At 50.8% G+C, this 13,479-nt stretch overlaps 7 protein-coding genes across 7 annotated transcripts; 3 read left to right on the plus strand and 4 right to left on the minus strand.

Moving 5' to 3' along the window:
- Window positions 1-224: 224 nt before the first annotated feature.
- On the minus strand, window positions 225-950 carry PSV08DRAFT_280510 (uncharacterized protein; the record flags this gene model as incomplete). Its single annotated transcript, XM_014219177.2, has 1 exon — window positions 225-950. A coding segment is annotated over exon 1 (607 nt), but the record flags the coding sequence as incomplete, so codon positions are not given.
- Window positions 951-1,209: 259 nt separating this feature from the next.
- On the minus strand, window positions 1,210-3,039 carry PSV08DRAFT_360461 (uncharacterized protein). Its single transcript, XM_014219176.2, has 2 exons — window positions 2,611-3,039; window positions 1,210-2,546 (listed from the first exon to the last, which is right to left on the minus strand). The coding sequence occupies exons 1-2, from the start codon at window positions 2,914-2,916 to the stop codon at window positions 1,368-1,370; spliced, it is 1,485 nt and encodes a 494-aa protein (XP_014074651.1). The 5' UTR covers window positions 2,917-3,039; the 3' UTR covers window positions 1,210-1,367.
- Window positions 3,040-3,616: 577 nt separating this feature from the next.
- Window positions 3,617-4,780, plus strand: PSV08DRAFT_400249 (uncharacterized protein; the record flags this gene model as incomplete). Its single annotated transcript, XM_014219175.1, has 1 exon — window positions 3,617-4,780. One exon carries the CDS (start codon window positions 3,617-3,619, stop codon window positions 4,778-4,780), a length of 1,164 nt encoding a protein of 387 aa, XP_014074650.1.
- Window positions 4,781-5,542: 762 nt separating this feature from the next.
- Window positions 5,543-6,311, minus strand: PSV08DRAFT_176145 (necrosis inducing protein-domain-containing protein; the record flags this gene model as incomplete). The annotated part of the gene is made up of 2 exons (XM_014219174.1): window positions 5,543-6,026; window positions 6,079-6,311. The coding sequence occupies 2 exons, from the start codon at window positions 6,309-6,311 to the stop codon at window positions 5,543-5,545; spliced, it is 717 nt and encodes a 238-aa protein (XP_014074649.1).
- Window positions 6,312-7,545: 1,234 nt separating this feature from the next.
- PSV08DRAFT_280544 (HTH-23 domain-containing protein) lies at window positions 7,546-7,796 on the plus strand (the record flags this gene model as incomplete). The annotated part of the gene is made up of 1 exon (XM_066092554.1): window positions 7,546-7,796. A coding segment is annotated over one exon (213 nt), but the record flags the coding sequence as incomplete, so codon positions are not given.
- A 1,444-nt stretch (window positions 7,797-9,240) lies between these two features.
- PSV08DRAFT_280556 (Metallo-dependent phosphatase-like protein) lies at window positions 9,241-10,797 on the minus strand. The gene has a single exon (XM_014219173.1). It carries the CDS (start codon window positions 10,714-10,716, stop codon window positions 9,727-9,729), a length of 990 nt encoding a protein of 329 aa, XP_014074648.1. The 5' UTR covers window positions 10,717-10,797; the 3' UTR covers window positions 9,241-9,726.
- A 1,247-nt stretch (window positions 10,798-12,044) lies between these two features.
- PSV08DRAFT_198350 (uncharacterized protein) lies at window positions 12,045-13,161 on the plus strand (the record flags this gene model as incomplete). The annotated part of the gene is made up of 1 exon (XM_014219172.2): window positions 12,045-13,161. One exon carries the CDS (start codon window positions 12,045-12,047, stop codon window positions 13,131-13,133), a length of 1,089 nt encoding a protein of 362 aa, XP_014074647.1. The 3' UTR covers window positions 13,134-13,161.
- Window positions 13,162-13,479: the final 318 nt, after the last annotated feature.

Here is a 13,479-nt window from a genome sequence, read left to right on the forward strand (position 1 = left end):
TGTTGACTCTGTTGCTGCTGAGGTTGTGATGCACTCTGCTGTTGCTGGTTCTGCTTTTGTCCTCCCCAGGGGTTCATCGATGCACCTAGTCCTCCAAGACCCACCGCACCACCCATACCTTTTGCTGACGGCATACTAGGCATGCTTGGCATTTTGGGTCTCCAACTTGTCATATCCTTGACTGACTGCGACCAAGACTGTGGCATCTGGTCTGGTGCATCGTTCTTCATCTGCTCCAGCTCTTCCCTAGTGGGCGCTTGCGTTTCTTTCGTCTGCATAATCATCTTCTCCAAAGCCTTCCTTTGTGAAGATGTAGCTTTGATGTCTGGAAGAAAGTCACCAATCACACCTTGAACTCCGTGACTTGCCATCTCTCCGAGATCCCAAAAAGGCCCGGACATGGCGCCGTACACTGAACCGATACCACCTCCAAGTAGGCCAGTTACTGTAGACACCAGGCCCCCAACGAGTGCACCAGTCAGTTTTCCAAGGGTTACACCCGGTTGTACGCCCAATCCAGCTCCCGCAGCCAATCCCTGAAAAGCACCGGACTGTGTGTATTTTGCTGCTTTTCCGAAACTTTCAGCTTCGATTTCTTTGTTGATGGCTTTGGCTAGGATTTTCTCTCTTGCCTCGGCATCGGCAGCGCCATGTGCTGCTTGTCTAAGCTCCCATGCTTTTTGACCGGCTTGTAGAGCCATACTGGCGGATACACCAGCATTTTGCTTGATTTCGTGCTCGGGAATGGTACAGTGCGGAGTATCGTCATTGTTGTTGGCTGGGCCCTTTGCTGGCTTTGGTTTGGATTCTTTTTGGGCTTGTTTTGGTGGCATCTTGTTAGTTTGTGATGTTTGGAGATGTTGTCAAGGGTCCAGAAGCCGATTGATGTTATGAGGGTCGGCACTATGTGTGACAGCGCGAGTACGGAAGCGCTACGTCATGCAAGATCGTCGTTGGTGCACGCTGCACACATGTGGCAATTGACAACCTGTTTTATTAAGGCGGGTAACACGTGTTTGACAGGCTATGTAAGGATAGCCCTCTGAGCCTTTCGGGATCGGGAGTCGGACTACGCTGCGCTCGACGTTGATTCGTGGATGTACTAGCCTGGCATGACGTCGGTGGCCTAGTGTTGTTTTCTGCTCTAGTCTCCCGTCCACCAGCCACATTGATCGTGCCTTTAACTCTTAGGAGCCATGCCATTATCTGCTGGTGGTGACCCTGTGAATAGATAGGACTTGCGGTGAAACAGTGCACCACCTATTTCCACTAGCTTTCCCCAAGACAGAACAAGAAACAAAAGTGACTTTTCATGCTCAATCGTTGCTGCTTTTCCTTTCTAATCTACAGTCATCATTTCGATCACATCAAGCTTTCTTTGTGGCGTTCCCAGTTGCTCCGCCATCCTTGCCGCCTTTCAATTCCTTGTTCGTCGTCTGAATCAATAATCTTCGGTAGCTTGTCAAATTAGGTGTTCCATCGTTGGTGACCTCAAGAATAAGATGCAACAATTGACCTTGCGCAACAGGTTGCTTGCTCGTGAATTCCACGGCGGACTTTTCTGGTGGCGGAAGCGTAATTTCAACTTTTCTCCCTTCATTGTCCAACTTTTTGATTGCCAACTCGGCGACCTCAGCGTCTACCCACCATTGGGTAGCCGTGGGCTCACGGTAGTGCCACCATTTGAAAGTCAACTTGCCTCCATTGGGATCATATGTATCTGAAGCGTCGAGCGTAATAGCAGATCCAGCCTCGGCAGTAATTTGAGCGGGAGTGAGGCCTTTGAATCCACTAATATTAATCACGGGATGGTGGTTTGCTTTTGCAAAGTCTGACTCCATGGTCCATTTGATGCGCGCAGCAAAATCGTTCTGGAAGGCATCACGCCAACGCCAAATAGTCGCATGGTTGGATGTGTAAGTCCTATCGCCGACCTGAACTCGATCCACTGCATCGCTGTAGTGGTTGCTATTGACACCTTCGCTGCTGACATCTGTACGACTATACCTCCCACCCCAAGAGCCGTAGTGCGGGCAATCAGGGACGCCCAGGCCATTCTGAATGAGGTACAGAAATGTGGGTGTATCTCCTTCGGGGATGAAAAGATAGTCGGGATACGCGCTCCCAAGAGGGCCTATCTGGATATTCTCCTTGATCCAGCTCTTCTCCATCTTGGTAAAGTCGGGGCCGCCTTGATCGAAACCATAGTATCTGTCGCCAGAAATGCCAGTCCACGCAGCCAAGCCATACTGGTTCCAGCCATGGACCGAGGAAATGTAGAACACATCTGGAAAGTTGTTCCGGATCCACACTCCCGTGTCATCCTGGTCAGAAATAGCGTAGACGCGCAGACGCGAAAGCAAGCGCTTGGAATCGTCCGGGTCGTAATCATCATCAACCTTCAAGAGAGCCTGAGCAAGCGTGTTGGTTCCACCCCAGCAGAGGATCCACAGCGGCTGGATAGATGGCGCAACAATCCGGTCGTACAAGAGCTGTCCGCCAGCAGATAGTTCTGTTCCGGTGCCAACAGCAGACATACCGTATGTCTATATTACATCAGCACCATCCTCACTAATAGTCGCGCGTGTTTGGGTTCAAATATGAACCTACCTCGGCACCCTTCCTGATGAGACCACGTAGATGATCCGCAGTTGGGTATTGCCATTTGGGATGAGTGTGCTTGTTCAGGTTGTCGACAGCGCCGGCATAGGCATCGATGATCTTCTCCATGTCTTCCGGGTGAACCTCATTCTTCATCCACGTGCTTGTGCATGCTATGAGGCCCTCTGTTTCAAACTCATTTGAGTAGAGGAGATAGCGACACAACGATTCAGCATCGTCAGGCTCATTTGAAATGTCCGACAAGATAATGACGCGGGGTTTCTGCTCGTAAGTTTGGAGCCGTTCAGTTGCCATGCTGATCAAGTCAATGGCGTACGAAAGGGAAGAGTGGAACAATGAAGTGAGGGTTTATGGAGGGAGCTCAATGGTATCATGTGTCGGAGATTGCTATGGTTACCGCTGCTGTTTAGCTATCACGTCTCACAAGGTGGGGCGTTGAGGAACGAATGTGGCACTCTAGGCACTTCCTGCCGTCTGGAAGCCACGCCGGCTGCACTTGCCTGTGCACAGCCGTACGACACACTTTACTGGCATCCCCAGTCTTCGCCCCTCATGAGGCATCACCAAGGCATTCTACCCTCTGTGCAATATTTGCCACTGCAGGCATTGTTCAGGATAGCCGTTCCCGCGATCTACTAGCTGTTGCGGGGCTTACTAGATGGCTGCGCCATAATTAGGCCGCATTGAGCCGTGCCGCTCAGCCTTGCGTGCGACCTCCTGGAAGTCGAGCGCATGAGCAAAACACCCAGTTCGCCATCGACAAGATGTCGCTGTATCCACCTCGCCTTTCAGGCGTCCAGAATGACGTATCGGTGTCACCGGGCTGCGTTGTTCAGCCTATTGCGAACCGAGTGTGAATACGCCCTCTCACACATGTAGATCTCCCAAGGCAGGCTGTGTACCCCAACATGCCATCACTCTTGTATATAAAGATTGCCTTGCGCTTCTGTCTACGGCAACCGTTTTGTAACAAACAAACAACCAGAAGTTGAATATGTCCTCTATCCAAGACCAGCTTCAACAAGCGGCCCACCAAAACGAGCAGCTGCTTCGTGGCCTCGAAGAAACCGACGCTGCCCCCTCACAGCTCAAGCAGCAAAATGACTACATAGCCGACCTCGATTCTCAAATCCAGAAAACAACGGGTCGGGTAAAAACACTGAAGGACAAAGCAAAGGTAGAGCTCAAGGAGCATGAAAAGTACCGCGACTCAACCTTTCGGCGGTTCGCCCACAAAGCAAGTGGCAAGAAGGAGAAGTTTGCCGAAAAGGCCGCCAAAGAAGAGAAGGAATATTTCGACGCGATACAAGAGCAAAAAAGTGCCGAAGACGAACTGGCATACACCAAGCAGCTGCGCGATGAAGCCGAGAGGCGGAGGCAAGAACTCTCCACCCAAGCCCAACGCCACGAGAGCCTCCAAGCCCAACTCGATGCCCTCTACAACTCCATCTTCGCCGGCCACACGCCCGAATTTCCAGATGAAGACCGCAAAGAAGAGGCCTGCAACGCCGCTCTCACCCACGTGCAACAGCTAAACCAGCGTCTCGAGCGCGAACGCCACATCCTCTTCCTCCTCGGCCAAACCTCCGTGAAGCTCTCTGCCGCGCGCACCTCCCTCGAGCACGCCTACGGCATGAGCCAATTCGACATGTTTGGCGGGGGCACCATGGCCAGCATGCAAAAGCTCAACGACCTCGAGCGCGCCGAAAGCGCCATGGTCCAAGTGCGCATGCTTCAAGACCAACTGACCCAAGTTGCGCCCGAGATGCCCGCCCTCGGCCGCCTCAACATCGCCAGCGGCAGCATCTTCTCCGACGTCGTCTTTGACAACATCTTTACAGACATGCGCATGCACGAGGAAATCAAAGACTCCATCGCCCAGGTCGACCGCGCGGGAAAGACCTGTGGCGATATCATCCGCCACCGCGAGCACCTCGAGCACACCCTGCAGAAGGAAGTCCAGCAAGCTCACACTCGGCTGCAGACCGCGCGCCATGACTTGCAGAAGGCAAGAGAGGAGGCGTTCAAGAGGGTTCTGCATGGTGCTACTGCTGCTGCGCCTCAGTTGCGTTCCATGCCCATGGGTACTACTACTGCTGAGGCTCCTCCGCCCGAGTATACGCCGCCTGGTGGCCCACCGCCCGGGTATTCGGGTTAGGAACGTATGTGTAGCAGGGGGTAACGTGTCTGGGGGAGGGGGACGATTATGTGCACATGTAATGGCTGTGGGTGCATGGCTAAAATGCTTAAGTTCGAAGCGATTCTCGACTCGGGTTACTTGTACATCAAATGTAGCCATTCTCACTTACCTATTTAGATAGGAAGCGCGGTATTCAATGACTTGACTTACTAGCGGGTGCTACTGGTTACTAGTTCAATCGCATTTACGAAGCTTCTAGTGGAACGGTTGTTTGTTCTTCTGCATGCTTGTTTCATCTATAGTTGACACGCATGATCTTTTTTTTCTTGGTGGATGGCCTTTGGTAAATATATCGCGTATACATCTTGGAGGAAACAGAAGCTGGGCTTGGTGCCACCCCTTGAGACATGTAGAATCTCGACGTGACAGGTGCTTATCCACAGCTCGGCTCTTCGTCGGTGATGCCAGATAAACATGATTTTTTTTGTAGTATGAAGCCGGAAGCACGAAGAGAGAAGATTATGGGTGAGTGCATCAGATATGGTGGCGAGGAAAAGTCTAGTCCTGGCACAGCACTCGAGTCATCCAGACACATTTGAGGAAAGAGGATTCCAAATAAAGAATAGATATACAAGCAATGTAGCAGTGTCAGACGGCTCCAAATAGGGCCGCTAGTAAGAACACGAATATATACAGTTTAAGCCACTATGACGGCTCCACAATTCGCCACTTTTGCATTTTCTGCCAGCGAAATTCCTTGTAGACGGAACTAATAATCATCTAGATAAAGGCCTCGGCGAGGGCACTCTCAAAGGTGCCGTCCCTAAATGCTGGCGTTGCCGCGCCAAAGTCCGTGTTCTGGATAGCATTGCGAGCAGCAGCCGTCATGCTGTCCCATGCAATTAGCGGCTGCTGACCACCGAGGTCGTTAGTGGGGATGAGCTGATGGTTCAATGGCCAGTAAGCCCGGTATCCAATCTTGGGTCGAGTTCCCTCCAAAGGTGGGCTGGTTTCTTTTTGGTAATTACCATGTGCGGAAATAGCAACACCGCGAATGGTGGCAGTGGTGGAGGCTGCTGAGAGCCAGACGACAATGTTTTCCCAGTCGTGGCGGTGACCAAGGCCACCTGAGGGCGAGTCCTTGGGCATGTACCACGCATACATGATGGCGAAGGCACCGTTGTAGGTTGTAGAGCGGGCGTAAACTTGGCCGGTGCTGGAACTGCAGCCGCTATTTTCGCCGCCACTGGGGTTGAGACCACCGCTATTAGGATAATCAGCATCTATGGCATTTTAGATTTGTAGGAAAGGCGGACCTAGTGTCTCCTGCGGCGTTAACGGCAGGAAAAGGGACACAGCCGTTGAAGACCTTCAAGAAAGGCTTGTACTTGAGCATAAGCTGTCCAACAAGACCAGATGGAACGGTCTCTGGGAAGGGAACCACAGCATCATGTGCAATGACTGCGCGGCTTTCGAGGCTGACGGGGGAGGACAGGACGACGCTCGCAGCTGCGAGGAGCTGTAGGGGGAGACTTCGGAGGCCGAGCATGTTGGTTCTCAGTGTAGTATACCAGGACAAGAAATACAGTCTTGGGAATGGACACCGTCCAGTAGTCGGAAACCTCTGTGTTGCTGAAACCGGGGATAGTCTTGTTCTTTATACTGACGCTTCGGCAAATATGCCAGTCACATGTCCCATGCTAGTCAGTGAAACAGGCACCGCATAGTGTTGTTCTCTACTTGGGGTTTCCAGGTCATGCCTTAGGATTTGGCGCTCGCATGAAACGGAACATTATTTATGCATCCTCCCGGCACGTTGGTAGGGCACATGGGTTGCTGTGTAGACATTGATTGGCCATTGCTTTGGTACAGCATGGACATGGACATTGACAGCGGCCTTGTTGCAGTTCATAGCTGTGTGGGGCAAACAACGTCGGAGAAGGACTCTATAGAAGGCAATCCGTTCTGCCGATCCAAGTAACCGTGCATTAGACATACTAGGCATGGTTCCCATTATTGCGAATCAGATACAGAAGTCGCTCCCAAAAGTTATCGCCAGGCCGGAGGAGCTTGGCTAGAAGTTCTTACTAGCGTGTTACTAATCGGTCCAATATAATCTTAGCGCTAATCTATCTTTTTAGCTAACTTTAATAAAGCTGTAGATAGTAAATATACTAGTATTTTTTAGTATTGCAACACAAGAATGGCCCTAAACACGGATATCCTAACGCGCGCAGTTATTATCACTTTAAAGTCCTTATTCTCACCCTCATTATAGATGGAATCGACGACAACGTTGTACGTTTTAACGCCCTCTCGCTATAAGCATTAGTCACAGCGACGCCGTCAACTACTAAGTAAAGAGGATCTAAAGTATATAGATAATAGATTATACAACACTAAGTTTGAAGCTAGATATATAAATTATATAGAAGTAATAAGCTTTAAGTTATAGCGCAATCCTAACTAGGCAAGGACTCGGCAGTACTACGGTGGTATTACGGGCACCCTTGTGGCAAAAGTTATTCGACCACGCGATAAGACGTTAAATGACCACGCGGTAAGCAGGGGTCGGCATTAGTGGCGCGCCATCACAACTGTATAGAGTTAGCACTGTAATAAGATGGCTAGGCACTTGTTTTATAACTTACGGAGGTGCCTTTCAAAAGTATTGTCTGACGCTAATCTCGGCGATTCGGCGCAACTCTTCTTGGCGCAACTCCTACCTTTGAGCTGAGGAGCTGTTTGATCAGCCTACCTGCTACTACGTAGTTATCTTCTTACTATGGCTCCTTATACTGATATATATACCCGTACCTTAGTAATCGCGTTGAAGTCACCTCCTATTGGCAAGAATACGTCACAAGTTGCTGCGCTAACTGGTGTTCACCCTCGTACTGTTGATCGTATCTATAGTAGAGCTATTGCTGCAGGCTTTGAGCCAAACGAACTTCCTATTAAGATTCTTCCACACCACGTTCAGGATGCTCCAAAGACTGGTAGACCTGCTAAGCAGGCAGAGGAGGTGAAGGAGCAGATATTCTAACAAGTACGACACGATAGATATGGACGAGAGAAGAGCTGTGCTGACCTTGCTGGTGGGCTCAGTCTCCAAGGAGTCGAAATCTCTGCCTCTACCGTCTGGAGGGTGTTAAGAGCAGCAGGATACAGGAAGACTAAGCCAACGAGGAAGCCTGGGTTGACACAGGAGATGAGGAGTGCTCGTCTTAAGTGGGTATTAGAGCATAAGGACTGGACGTTGGAGGACTGGAAGAATGTCATCTGGACAGACGAGACGTCAGTGGTGATTAACCACCGACGTGGGGGCTACAGAGTCTGGAGAAAGGCAGACGAGAGAGTAGTTAAGAGCTGTATCCGTGAGAGGTGGAAGGGATACTCTGAGTTCATGTTCTGGGGCTGCTTCTCGTACGACAAGAAAGGTCTATGCTATGTCTATCAGCTAGAGACAAAGGCAGAGAAAGAGGATGCTGCTCGTCGGATTGAGCAGCTGAACGCTGAGCTTGAGCCTCTACAGAGAGAGGAGTGGGAGCTGTTAGAGTCTATGAGGAGGATAGGGCTACGTAATAAGCGTGGCAGAAAGCCTCAATGGAGATGGATAGAGAAGACAGGCAAGCTGGTGCGCACGTCTGGAGGTGGCATAGACTGGTGGAGATATTAGACCTGCGTTCTGATCCCAAAGCTGATTCCTTTCGCCAAAGAATGCCTCCAAGATAGACCTCAGACTGTTGTAATGGAGGATAAGGCACCTAGCCACGCCCACCACTACTAGAGTGTGATCTATCGCCTGCACGACGTTGAGAGACTACTCTGGTGTGGTAACTCGCCAGACTGTAACTGTATTGAGCTATGCTGGTTCTATATGAAAAGAGAGACTACGAAGAAAGGAGCTCCACAGTCAAGGGCTGAGGCAGTCAGAGTCTGGCAGAACTGCTGGAGAGATCTCTCGCAACTTAAGATCCAAGCCTGGATTGAGCGAATTCTTATACACATTCAAAAGATCATTGAGCTATAAGGTGGCAATGAGTACATAGAGGGGAGAGACAAGCCTCGGCTAAGGCGGCCGTACATCGGCTAGATTATTCTTGGCAGACAATACTTTTGAAAGGCACCTCCGTACTGATCGTCGGATATTTATTATTCCGCCACCGCAGCTCCCACCGCAGCTCCCACCGCAGCTCCCACAGCAGCTCCCACAGCAGCTCCCACAGCAGCCTCCAGCTCACCGTCACGATCAGCAGCCTCATCACCAGCCCGCTGCTAAGATACCCGCTTACCAGCTATCCCGTCAGCCTCATATAGCTCTTCCACCAAGCTACCAGCTACCGCTGCTACCGCTACCTATAAACCTTCTAATTGCGCATAGTTTTAGTGGGCTAGGTCCCGCGACAGGGCTTTAAAATGCGCCCGTCGCCCACCAGTACTACCCACTAGCTTCATCTTTTTTCTTATATCAGATTATTGCAAACCTTGCGCTAACATACTAGCACTCTCTACAATCTTATAATTTGTATAGTACGCCCATATCAGCAAAAGATACTAACAATACCGCCAGTGTATCGGCCAAGCCCACTAATGCCGACCCCTGCTTACCGCGTGGTCATTTAACGTCTTATCGCGTGGTCGAATAACTTTTGCCCACCCTTGTTGGCAACAACTTCTAACCGAGCTCCCCCGGTCTGGCGATAACTTTTGGGAGCGACTTCCGTACAGTGCACGTGCACGGGTGCGATTGGACAAGTGGTTTGTGGGGCAGGGACAACGTTTTAGGCAGGTGCAAGGAATAGCGGATGCAACGCAAGGTCAAAGTAAGAAAGGTGTACGGCGGTATTCTTGGTAGATGGATAAACGTGATAGGCGGGCACCAAGCCATTGGAGGGTTTGCACGTACCTGCAGCCACAGCAAGATGTGATGGATGCCCCCAATGCGCCTGCCACGCAACCCTTCATCCGAAATGTCTCCAGATAGTCCGGCGCTCCCCTACAGGCGGCGTCTTGGGCCCAGGCAGTATCTCACGGAGCAAGTCGTTAATATCGAGTCCATGTTCCACGCAATTGTGCCATTGCCTTGGATAGCCCAAGCTTACTTCCTCGAAGCGCGTGTTGTCGATCCAATCTGTCCTCCTGATATGCAAATGGCCAGACACGACCACTTTGGCATTGAACTTGTTATGCCAGTCCTCTGTCCGCTTGGTGCCACACCAGAGCGAAAACCGGGGAACCTTGGTCAGCTTCACAAGATCTTCTCGCAAGGGCCAGTGCCCGACAATGATCAGCGGGACGTCTGGGTGCGCAGCCACAGCCGCTTCAAGCTTCTTCTCCGTCTTGTCTACAAGGGCGTTGCACCATTCGATTCGCGACGAGTAGGGGTCTGGATGTAGTAGGTGTTCGTCGGTCGCTTCAATGTCTTGTTCTCTGGCCCACGCGAGCGCATCTTGTAGTTTTACCGAATCCGGGCGAAAGCTGTAGTCGTACAGGGTGAAAATGGGCGCAATCAGACATGGCCCTCCCTCGCCCTGCCACAGCATGTAGTCATCCTCGGGCGTGAGAATGCCAAACTCGCGAGCAATCTCCACGCACTCCATGTATTTTGCCTCGCCTCTTGCGCCGTTCTCCTTGTTTGCAGGCAATGTGTATAGCTCATGGTTGCCCGGCACCCAAAAGACGTCCTTGAAGCATTCCTTGGCCTTTGTGAAAGCCATGCGACAGTGCTCAGCCGTCTCTCCGACATCGCCACAGAGGATCAAGTCATCGTGCGGGTGGGGGACGAGCTTTTCCAGGGCTTCACGGTTGCCTTTGAAGGAGAGGTGGATGTCGCCAATGGCCCATAGGCGGCTTGGTGGAAGCGTCGCGGCGGATGGAGGGGTATTTGGCGGGGATGGTGTTCTGGCTAGGTCTGCAGCAGCGGTTTGTGCGGCTGCGAGAAGAGGGTCCATGGCTGGTGGTTAGATTAGAATAAAGATGGCGTCGAAGTTTCAGCACGTCTGCGTCAGCACGACCAAGGTATATAGACTTTGCTCTGTGTGTTGGTGAAGCTTCATTATGTCATCCCGCAGCCCAGGAAACGCGTGTTCGCCGTCGCGACAATGCTCGCCAACCCGCCGAAACTCATTTCTCGGGAACCGGACACCGAAGAACTAGCGGGTCGGGCCATATAGCGGGAGCTCTATGCGTAGACGTGATATTAATTTCCTTACACCCGAAGACTGTACGAGCTAGTTTTTTTACTCACAACTGCACTCATTTGTTATGTAGATTCCATTCTAGCAGTGCTGTTCTTGTCTGTCAACCATGACTAGTTGAAGCCTGCCTACCATTCTTTGCATCGCGTTCAGTGATGCCAGTGGTTCCAGGGCTGACATGCACCCACTTCGACAACTGGCCGCCATGGCATGCTACCCGGCTCCCCAATCCCGCAAGCACGTTTATGCGGAACACAAATACATATGGCCGTGCATAGTACGCAGGACGGAGTTTTCCTGAAGAGACAGAGAATGCGTGTTCGTTCAGGTACATGGACGCAAAGTAGGCAAACTCTTAGTAGCACCGCTCTACTTAGTATCGGACACTGATAGTTGTTGCAGATGCGTGCAGATGTCGATCAATTTTTCCAGTCTACTGTGTATGATGCTCAGTACTTTTGAGGCAGCAAAAGAAACGTTCATGGTCACTCTCATGTATGTCCTCGGCAATCCTACCTCTATTCGCCCGCAGTGACGTAGTAGTGCTCACACGCTGCAGCCCTCAGGAAACAAACAATTGCTGAATGTAACAGCACAAACTCACGATAAAGGCTGTAGGCAAAGATAACGCAGTAATCAAAGTTATAAGCTTGATGCCCGGCCAACTGCTCCTGAGTCGCGGGTCAACTTGACGAAGAAGCTAATGCATGTATCGGGATCAATGCCATCGCATGAGCCGCACTGAGGTACATGACCCTCAGGCATTAGGAACACACAACCAACTTAACCAGATTCGACAGCCATACATGCATCATGGCTGCACAGTATGAATCAGGGAGCAGTCACACTCAAATTCTACAGCCAAACGATTCGTTCTATACCAGCATTGGCGCTGCTGGCTGAGCAATCAAAGTCAGAGGGTGGGGACTGGTGATGCAATACTTCCATCTGCCATGACACCCTGCAATGGTATCAGCAGCCTCATGCAGCTACTAGTGCATGTCCATGTGCCGAGAGATTTTGGGCCATGGGATTAAGTGTTGTTCGGATTCATTCGCGCCTCAATCTTTGTCGTTTCCATCATGTCAAGCATTACTCCCGTTGATCTGCTGTCCTTTGCGACAAACCCCTCGTACCTAAACAGCATTGTCTCGACAAATGCCTCGAATCCAACCACGATCGAATTCCTCTCTTATAACCCCAGCTTTGCTTCCATACTCGGGGGAAATGCAACGGCACGACAGTTATACAACCTAGATTACTCTGCTTTCCACGAAGCAGGAGTATACAACAAAGATACCCAAAAGATTTACATAACGAGTGACTGGACAGGCGACCTGTCCAAGCCCATCAACGTAACTACCGTCGACCTAGCAAACAACTACACTATCTCTTCACTCAAATACCCCTCCCTGTCTGAACCCAACGGGGGAACAGCGTACTATCCTCCAGGCACACAGTCCGACTTATCCACACCACCATACATACTATACTGCGATCAAGGCGATCTTACCAATCCCGCCGGTCTTGTCAGCGTAGACCCCGTTTCCGGCTCCTCAACCCGCATTCTGACAAACTTTCTTGGGCGAAATTTCAGTGGCTTGAACGACGTGCGACAACACCCTGTTACCGGCGACATCTGGTTCACCGACACCGACTATGGCTACTACAAGGGTTTCCGGCCACCGCCCAACCTGCCCAAGCACGTGTATCGTTTCTCCCCCTCGACGGGCGAAATCAAAGCTGTTGCAGGTGATTTCTTCCAGCCGAACGGACTCGAGTTTAGTCCAGACTACATGACGCTTTATGTATCTGACTCTGGGGTTTACCAAAACGACACAGACCTCACACGTCCTTCTACGGTCTATGTATTCGATGTTGTCGATAATGACAAGTCTTTGGCAGGCAGGCGCACATTTGCATATGTGGACACGGGGATCGCTGATGGGCTACACACAGATACCGAGGGCAACTTGTGGGCAGGCTGTGGAGATGGCATAAACATATGGAATCCAGCTGGTTCTTTGATCGGCAAAATTTGGATTGGAATCACTAGCAACAATTTTGCCTTCTTGCCAGGGGCTATGCTCATCTTTAGTAATCAGCAGCTGTGGCTTGTTGAGAATTTGAAGGCAGTAGGAAGAGAGGTTAGCAAGGACTTTGGAGTTTGAAGAGAACCCAAGTCATACATGGCATGAAAATAGATCAGATGGCTAGGATGCAGTTACAATTGGAAAATTGGAAAATTACAACGTCCGTCCCTGTGGGCCGAACGTCCCCCCATAACAAACCAGTAACTTTGCTCAAGCGCCTTGCGCCCAAGCCCCAGAGACTTTTTGGATGCAAGTGTATCTCTAAATACTCTTCAGGTCTGCCTCTATCTATTGCAAGCATGAAATAGCGAAATTACGGAAATCTAAGGTGCGTACGTAAATCTTTCATGTTGCGTGTTAAAGATGCAACAATAACATCCCCTGCTTAACGTAGGGCATAATAGGCGTACAACATACTTCATCT

This window comes from Bipolaris maydis (genome assembly GCF_028858645.1).
Source record: "Bipolaris maydis strain C4 unplaced genomic scaffold PSV08scaffold_4, whole genome shotgun sequence".
Classification (NCBI taxonomy): Eukaryota; Fungi; Ascomycota; class Dothideomycetes; order Pleosporales; family Pleosporaceae; genus Bipolaris; species Bipolaris maydis.